The 9646-nt window shown below is 42.1% G+C and overlaps 1 protein-coding gene across 4 annotated transcripts in view; it reads right to left on the bottom strand.

Moving 5' to 3' along the window:
- Positions 1 to 2961: 2961 nt before the first annotated feature.
- Positions 2962 to 9646, bottom strand: part of LOC110530233 (ephrin type-B receptor 1) — a 304623-nt gene continuing 297938 nt past the window's right edge. For 3 of the 4 annotated variants that reach the window (XM_036985804.2, XM_036985803.2, XM_090182143.1), the window contains 2 exons: positions 7276 to 9636; positions 2962 to 3252 (listed from right to left, as the gene is read on the bottom strand). In XM_036985804.2, coding sequence (XP_036841699.2) covers positions 9522 to 9636 — 115 coding nt within the window. In that variant the 3' untranslated portion in view covers positions 2962 to 3252; positions 7276 to 9521. The remainder of the gene's footprint in view (positions 3253 to 7275; positions 9637 to 9646) is intronic. The other variant, XM_090182142.1, reaches the window with a different exon arrangement.

The raw sequence follows: 9646 nt of genomic DNA, 5'->3' as shown, positions 1-9646 counted from the left end.
GACAAACTAATTCGTTCCTTTCTCTTTTGAGTAATTGCCTCTTCCATTTTTGTGGCAGAGCTGCGATGATACTTTTGTTTATTTAGCTACTCTACCTGGGGTCCACAATATATGTATATATATATATATATATATATATATATATATATATGTGTATATATGTATATTGTGTATATGTGTATATATGTATATTGTGTATATATATATATATATATATATATATATATATTGTATGTATGTATGTATATATATATATATATATATATATATATATATATATATATATATATATATATATATATATATATATATATATATACTAGGATTAAATGTCAGGAATTGTGAAAAACTGAGTTTAAATGTATTTGGCTAAGGTGTATGTAAACTTCCGACTTCAACTGCACGTAAAACTGCGATAGGGAATTCCCCCGTAGATGGACAGATGTATCCCCCCTCTCTGTTGTTTACACATACTATCTATTTTACAACTTCTCGGAGCTGAAGAAATCCAGGCTCTTATGTGCAGATTCTAGACCTACTGTATCAAAGGCTTTCTCAAAATCTGCTGTAAAGACTATACCTGGTTTCCCTATAGTACCATAGTGTACCATTATTTCTAGTAGTTGTCTAATATTGTCTCCAATATTTCAATATATCTTCCTTTCAAGACTCCTGTCTGATCGTGAAAAATAATGTCCGGTAGGACCTTTCTCATTTGATGAGCAATACATTTTGCCAATATTATTGCATCACAACATTGAAGGCTGTGGGGCCTCCATTTTTTTTTATACTGGATCTTTGTATTGCCCCCCTGGCTCCTGTGCCATTTAAAGGTCATTTCCGTGAATGTGGTCTCCGCGAATGCGGGAACATTGCCTTTAAAACGTGATCGGATTGAATCCCTTCAGGATCACTGTTGTGATATTTTAGGTTCAAAGTAGCAAGTGGCTTTGATATTGTGTTAACCTGGCACAATCCTCTTTAACCCTTTACACTGGTGGGAAATGGCGTATATGGATAGGGCTAAAAAAAAAATTTTTTTACAGAATACAATTTTAAAATCTAATGCATAAGCATGGTAGCAATTGAAAGGTAACAGTTTGAAGATTATGGGAAAATGATTAGACCAAAGTTGAGGAAACAACAGTTCACCTGACACAAGACTGAATCCAAACACTACAATGTTGATTTTATGTGCATTTTACATTTACTGTACTTCTCAACACATTTGTTGATAATGAAATCTGAAAATACTGTGGATACATTCAGTAACATGATAAGAATATTCCTGGAACATGTGGGGTAGGTGCAACATAAGGGTTTGAGTGAGAGGACTAACTGGTGTCTCCAAGTGGACACACATCTCTCCAAAATTCAAAAGTCATTTCAATGCACTTTTATGACTCAAAGAAGTCTTCAACTATAAGGTGCTTTTTGGAGCTCTCCTAGCTGTGCCGTTGAGGGACTAGAGCAAGCACACTTGTAGTTGTTTTGTTTAGAACACAGCCCTGCATCACGCCATCACGCCATTACTGTTGTTGTCTACGCAATTTAAAAACGGTCCATTATAAATCGCCATCTGGGTCAGGTGGGCATCATTTGAAAGCTTGTTCTATTGCCAACATGTCTAGCTAAAATATACAATATTACAGTTAGGCTTTCTCAATGCAATTCCGGGAAACAGATCATAATTTTGGTGTGCATAGAAAGGAGTCATGAGTGCCTTCAGGTGTGCGTTCCGCAGTGAATTCTCTTCACAACAGGCAAACAGGCTCATTCTGTTCAGAACAACCCAGGGTTTGACGCCATGTCATCTTGTAACTGTACATCACACATAGATCATAAATGTTGACACTGTACATGACATGAGTTTTATATGGAAATGTGAAATGCACATTTGGACTCACAGTGTTTGGCCTGCTTGTATGACATCAAAGTGGTATTTATTATAATCCTCAATGTGTCATCTGTCAAAATACATGGAGTCCTCTTAATTTACAGCATTTCCCTAACTTAGACAACCCAAAATCTGCAAAAGTTACCCAATTAGCAGGAGGGATGGGGGCACCTTCTTGTCGTGCGAGGTGCTTAAGTTCAGAACGGCTGTCAGTCAAAACCCAAACAGCGCTGTGAAGCGCAGAGCCAGAGCTCTGACGTCATGTATAGCATACAGTATTACTGTACAGCCACTGCGTTCCAATTTAGGCATTTATCAGTGCATATTTATCTGCCATTTTCAACCCGAATAAAAGAAATGCTCACATCCATTCCCCTTGAATGGGATTTGTGCTAACGGTAAGAAAACCATTATGTAATATTGTAATTATTACATAATGGGGAACTATCCCTTTACGTTGTACAGAACAAAAGCTATTGTCAGTACATTTTGGAATTAAATTATTTCTTCAATACCTCATCATGTAACAGGTTGCTTTTACACACCCTTTCTCATTTGTTCTTCCTTTCTTGGCAAAATAATCTCTACTAATATCTAACAGGATATTATCAATCAATTACCAACCAGTAAAACACTTCATTAACCATATCATTACAGTAGTACAACACATTCATCTGTGTTGGAGCCCGACAGGATCCAGTCTCTGCCAACACACACTACAGTGTGGGCGTGAGTAGGGAGAGCGGGAGAGGCTATTTTCCGCTAGTTTGTCTAAATATTGTAATTTTTCTTGGCAACGCTCAGTGTTGATTTCTTAGGAAGTTTCTGTTAATTTAGAGTGACGTCTCGTTTATTAGCGACTTGATGGCTTTTTACAACGGTGCCATGGTGACAGGAGTGTGTGTGTGTGAGTGACAAGAACTGCTTATTCCACACCCCCCAATTATCATTGAAAAGCATTATTCACCAAAGCTTCTCAGACGTCTCTGTTGTGTTATTGAAGTGGGAAAAAACAAGAATAATCATAATCTTTCACAGAGTCTGGGACCGCCGGCGATTTACTCTTTTTCCAAGGCGTTTATTGAGTGCATTTTTAGTACAATAGTTGTCAGAAAGTTACTGCTTACAAACTCGGACACATACTCGTCATCACAATATACAAGTGTTAGCTATACAGAGAGGGAAACAAAGGCAAGAAAACACGCATTCGGTTCCTATGTCTTGTGTGTACCGCAAAGTGAGGTCATCATCCCTGTCGTGCTGTCTTCATCCTTATTGGCTGTCCTGAGCAATGCTGGGTCTGCTGTGTGTGTGTGTGTGTGTGTGTGTGTGTGTGTTTATATGTGTTCCATTATCTGAAATAGAAGGACACATACAAATAGAGGAATTATTTTCAACTAAAACAACACTTCTGAAACAGATTTAACTACACAAATATTTATTCAACAGCAATCATCAGTTGAATGGACACACGCAGGCCCACTTTTCAGACAAAGTTGTAACAAATCAAAACAGATGGCATTGTAAAAAATTATTATCAAAGGAATCCACAAATGAATATATATGTTTTTTTTTTAGGAGGAGAGAATGGGACAATGACAGCAAATTCTGAAATGGCTATTATGGAGGGAATGCTAATTGCTTTTCATGTCACGATTCTGAAGTGGAATGCTATTAGAGCCAGAATGTTAATAAATCCAACATTAGCAAATGGAAAACAAGAAAAATGGGAATTACAGACTGCTCTGTCATCTCATTCATAGACAGGCATGTTGAATGGCAAATACTTGAGACGTGCCTGAATGGAAGCGTAATGGATTGAAATTAGATCCCTCCATTGAATAAACAGACATCGTTAATCAGAAGAAAGAATGATTAGGTATGCGCACGGTACTCCGGGCTTGTGTGAATGATGTTGAAAGGGATTCTAAAAGCTAGGTTTCGACCTAAAGAGCTTAATGTATAGGTTGTCATATACGGTTTATTGAAACAGCTCAGGTGGTCGTAGACTGTAGCTGAACCGACCCCAATATACCTTACTTGATGTATAGTGCTACTGTTTCAGTCCGTCAACCCCTCCCCACTCCCCTCTCTTCTCTCATCCCCGCTCATTTTCCCAATAGACACCCACTATCAGGTCTCGGCCCACTCTCTCTTCATTATGAGATAGACTGCCGTGCAGTAGCTGTGACAGCGGACTCCTTGGCGTGTGTGTGTGTGTGTGCTGGCCCCAGCCCCATCCATCTCCCTCCCCGCGGCTGATCAGACCGCTGTTAGACTGAGGCCCCAGCAGGTGGCCTGGTCCTGTGCCTGCCTGGGTGCACTGGAGCAGAGAGTCCGAGATGCAGCCATTTCTCAGCCACAGCCAGCTGGGCAGGCCCAGACCCACATCCAGACCTGGGCCTGAGACAGGTTTTTAACACTCAGGATAAATGAGCTGGAGCCTGGCCATGAGGAGGAGCGAGGGATGGGGGGATAGATGTGAGACGGAAGGGAAAAGGAAGGGGTGAGGGGGTTGAGGATACTTAATAATCTGCTAATGGGCTGCGATTGATTTCTAATTTCAGACACCAAGGTGGGTACCTCAGTCTTAGACATGGAGCCACACCCCTACTAAAGTAAAAACCCATTGCTTGGCACAGGAGTGCAGAAGGCTAGCCAATTCCACAGAGTGGTTAGTAGAACAGCAGTCTACGATATCTGTGTTTGGGGAAACAGCAGTTTGTCATGACCTGACACCTGAGGATGTAGTTAAAGGAAAATCGATGCAATGAGAGATTACAACCAGACAAAATCTAGTTAAGTTGTCTCGTGTTCCAATATTAGACACTTGCCATAGGCCTACTCTGTAGAAGATCAAACATAGGCATACTTAATTTCCCTCTGCTGTCGCTGGAAGGCTTAATTAATATGGCCAATTCACAGCCAACGAGGATTTTGCTATATCTACAGTGTAACATGGGTTGTTACCTTCGCATTGATTGCCTACTTTAGTAAAGTGGACATGTCAGTGGGTTGGTGACTACACTTATTCATAATTGTATGTTTTGAACTGATTGGGAATAACCCAATTCCCTTTGGTTTCGTCACAGTTATCAGAGCAGTTCCACCATCTTCAACCAGGTTCCTTCACCTTGCTGTCAGACATAGTTGAGATTCAATGTGATTGGTGCAAGACCAGACAGCCATCTATTTCTCAGACTACACCACACCAATCACACTGCAATCACAGGCTTCTAGCATACACAAGAGCAGGGCTAGTAGTACAATCAACCCTGTGTACCGAAGCCCTCCGACTCATCATGTCAGCTTCCCCTCCTGGACCACCATTTACTCCATCTTCAGACATACTTCAGAAGGACACTCTCACTCCAACTCAAATAGTATCCGTGTCCTCAGTAGCCACCATCTCAAGAATAAACCTCTTCCGCCAGAGGAGGCTGGTGGGGGGAGTTATAGGAGGACAGGCTCATTAAATGGCTGTAATGGAACGGTATCAAACATATGGAAACCACGTGTTTTACTCTGTTCCATTCATTCCATTCCAGCCATTACAATGACCCCGTCCTCCTAAAGCTCCTCTCACCAACCTCTTCTGTCTTCCACCAATTGCAATAGAGTGTGTTCCACTTATAAACATTGGGGCAAATACTAACTTCCAATTGAGGCAAATTTTCACTGAGTCATCCATTGACATCAGTGTACGACTAGGTGAAAATTTGACTTAATTGGAAATGAAGATTCACCCCGTTATGGACATATTGTCAAGGATCCCTCCAGAACTGTGTCATTACTCACACCTAGTCTCCATTTCCCTGATTGTAATTGTATAAATGTGCCCATTGGTTTCCATTGGGCAGTCGATTATTGTTCCATTGTCCATTGATCGTGTGAGTACCTGTGCTGTGTTGTTTTGGCTTTCGTGCCGCTTGTATTGCGCAGATGATTACGGGTCTCGCCCCGGTGTACTTACTCAAGGTACTCCTCGCTCTTTTGTTTGGGTTTCAACCCTGTGTTTTGTATATGTGTTTCTTTGGTCTTCGCCCCCTTGCATTTACACGGCACGCTGTAATTTGGGTAAGAAAAACCCCTATTATGTATTCCTGCGCCTGTCTCCTGATCCCTATACCAACGTGACACATATAAATTAATATTGGCCAACGTAGGTAGAGCAGTCACTAAGCAATACTTACAATTTACATAGCTTTTAGTGTACTAGTAATAGCTGTAAAACTAGCCACTTTAGGTAATAGGTGTGTGGGGATTGAAGTGCAAGAGGAACTCCTCTCTTTAGGTAACAGGTGTGTGGGTGTTGAAGTGCAAGAGGAACTCCTCTCTTTAGGTAATAGGTGTGTGGGGGTTGAAGTGCAAGATGAACTCCTCTCTTTAGGTAACAGGTGTGTGGGGGTTGAAGTGCAAGAGGAACTCCTCTCTTTAGGTAACAGGTGTGTGGGGGTTAAAGTGCAAGAGGAACTCCTCTCTTTAGGTAACAGGTGTGTGGGGGTTGAAGTGCAAGATGAACTCTCTTTAGGTAACAGGTGTGTGGGGGTTGAAGTGCGAGCGGAACTCCTCTCTTTAGGTAACAGTTGTGTGGGGGTTGAAGTGCAAAATTAACTCTCTTTAGGTAACAGGTGTGTGGGGGTTGAAGTGCAAGATGAACTCTCTTTAGGTAACAGGTGTGTGGGGGTTGAAGTGCGAGCGGAACTCCTCTCTTTAGGTAAAAGGTGTGTGGGGGTTGAAGTGCAAGAGGAACTCCTCTCTTTAGGTAACAGGTGTGTGGGGGTTGAAGTGCAAGAGGAACTCCTCTCTTTAGCTAACAGGTGTGTGGGGGTTGAAGTGCAAGATGAACTCCTCTCTTTAGGTAACAGGTGTGTGGGGGTTGAAGTGCAAGAGGAACTCCTCTCTTTAGGTAACAGGTGTGTGGGGGTTAAAGTGCAAGAGGAACTCCTCTCTTTAGGTAATAGGTGTGTGGGGGTTGAAGTGCAAGATGAACTCCTCTCTTTAGGTAACAGGTGTGTGGGGGTTGAAGTGCAAGATGAACTCCTCTCTTTAGGTAACAGGTGTGTGGGGGTTGAAGTGCAAGATGAACTCTCTTTAGGTAACAGGTGTGTGGGGGTTGAAGTGCGAGCGGAACTCCTCTCTTTAGGTAACAGGTGTGTGGGGGTTGAAGTGCGAGCGGAACTCCTCTCTTTAGGTAAAAGGTGTGTGGGGGTTGAAGTGCGAGCGGAACCCCTCCGAGGTGCTATTATTATTTTTTTGTGTGTGCGGAGTGCCTCTGTGAGCTGTTTGTCTGTGTTTATCAAGAGGCGCCTGTTGGCTAAGCCAGACCCAGATATTCACACACACACACACACACCAATAGCAGATACAATACATACCGTAGACCTTGGCCAGCAGACGAGACACTATCCACTCTCCTTCCCATTCTTGATGGTTCTAATCACTCCAACACAAGCAACAAACAAGAGGAAATAAAGAAAAATACAGTCTGTACAAGTAAGTGCTCACCAGCAAGATATGGCATGAATACACTTACATTTAACATGGGCTCTTCAGAGAAGGGACATTTTGTTACTTTTTTTTTTATCCCTATAGTTGTTTTATACACATCCACAGAAAGAGTCATTTGTACATGGTCCTTTGTACATTTGCTTCCAGCTCAAAATTCATTCAGGATTGTCCATGTGATGAAAGAAACAAAATGGTGTCTTTATGTTTTGTCCTCCAGAGGGCTAGGTGGCGCTGTAGAGAAACTACATTATGAGTCCATCACAATCCAGTCCACAAAAACATCATCTTTGCCAAAAAGGCAAGCAGAGAGATTTTTGTGCATACATATTCATACAAGTCACCTTCAATATGAAGATTTATTCAGAAGATATATTCATATTTAGTTAGAGATATACATATTTATATATATTCTCAGAATCTGGGTGAGGCTGTTTCACTAGTCCTTTGGCAAGGCCATCAGCCCAGACATCCACAGGTAGTGTTAAAGTGAAAACATGGTAGAGAATTTTGTTCCCTGCTTTCATGGTGGAAAAGCAAAACACAATACCAACAAAATGTCAGAGAAGCTCTCCTTTCCAGCCAGTTCAACTTTGGTCGACCTTGAGGAGATCTCAAAAATGTCAAAAGTTTCAAATGAAAAAATATAAGGTGAGAAAAATGTCAAATCAACCAATCACCACTGTATGTCTCTGTATCATTTTTCCGTATGTGTGTATATTGAGCATGTATATAGAGGTTGAATTGCTTTCTTTCTATACGCATTTCATACTGCTGCTCCTAGCCAGACCAATGCATCCTCATTTCAGTCTTTGAAGAAGGCTGGGGTCAAATGACAAATCAGGGGCCTTCTGATGACATTGGCTGAATCCCAAATCACTCCCTTCCCCTTGCTCCTTGCTCCTGGCCACGCGCACCTGCGCCATATGCACATTGTACCAAAGCTGAGGGAGTGAAAATGATCGAGGGTGTAGGGGCTAATTTAACCCTCTCACAGCCACTTCGACCAAGCCAGAAAGGCTGCAGGCTTCATAGCAAAGTGCTACGGGTCGGGGGTCATTCGGTGAGGGGTGTAGTCCTATCCCGACACGCACCTCAATATGTTTGGAGAGTGCGTGCCTAGTTATATGCCACATGCATAGAACTATCAGAGCAGTTCCACCATCTGATTTCAAGACACCTAACAGATGAAATACTTCCCAAATGAAATGTGTAACTGTTACTGAGGTTTATATCTTGTAAAATGTTCTAGAGGGATTTGTTCATTTCTCACTGGGCACAGACGTCAGTTCAACATCATTTAAAAAAAAAAATGCATTTGGTTGAGTTGTCAACTAACGTGAATTCAAAGTGAAATCAACAAAAAAAATTCGCTATGACTTTGGATTTAGGTTCAAAGTTAACTGAAAAAAATATGAAATTCCCTCACATTTAGGACTATTTGTAATCAATCCAAATCCAATCAATTTTCCACATTGAATCAACATCACATCAACCCAGTGGGTTGAATTTCATGCTCGTTTTAGTATCTAAAAGTGAAACATGAATTGCCATGAGTGTGTTCCAAAAGGTGACTGATGTATTCATCCCCTCGCCACTCTCTGGAAGTCAACCTCTGAGCTTCGTCACCAACACGTGACAACGGAGGGCCCTCTGAACGAGTTGGTAAGGGGGGGGGGGGGTGGTTTGAGATTCACCAATGATCTTCCTCTTCAAAATGTCTTCCATTTCCTCCTCTCCAGTCTAATATCATCCAGTCAAGACATACATCTGATATTCCCAAAGACTCAATCTCTGTGTCAGTACCAACATATTCTATTATGTAGACCTCACAGATTAAGATTGAAAAAAAAACAGCCTCTGAACACATTGAACTCTACATCATAACTCAGAATAACTCAGATTAGTGGAAGTTGATAGTTAGTCTTCGTCTGGACCCTGGCCTCCTGGGTAATGATGTTTGATTATATGTTCGATGGGATTAGATGAGAATGATCGTCTCGACCCTGGCGCGTTCCGACGGGTCGGGGGTCATTCGGTGAGGGGTGTAGTCCTTTCTGCTGTAGTCCCTGCCAACCCGAATGCTGCCCGCCCCGTGGCATGGCGCCCCCTCCAGTCATGCCACGGCAGTGGGCGACTGGCACTGGCTCATCTGCACCCGCATGGAGGTGACGTTACTGAGGATCTTCTTCTGGTGGCCCCCCAGGGTGACACCTATCCTCAGGAGGTCTCTGGAGATAG

This window comes from Oncorhynchus mykiss, chromosome 8 (assembly GCF_057628025.1).
Source record: "Oncorhynchus mykiss isolate SJ-2025 chromosome 8, ASM5762802v1, whole genome shotgun sequence".
Classification (NCBI taxonomy): Eukaryota; Metazoa; Chordata; class Actinopteri; order Salmoniformes; family Salmonidae; genus Oncorhynchus; species Oncorhynchus mykiss.
Note: the sequence above shows the minus strand (reverse complement) of the source record. Positions and strands in the feature narration are given on the sequence as shown.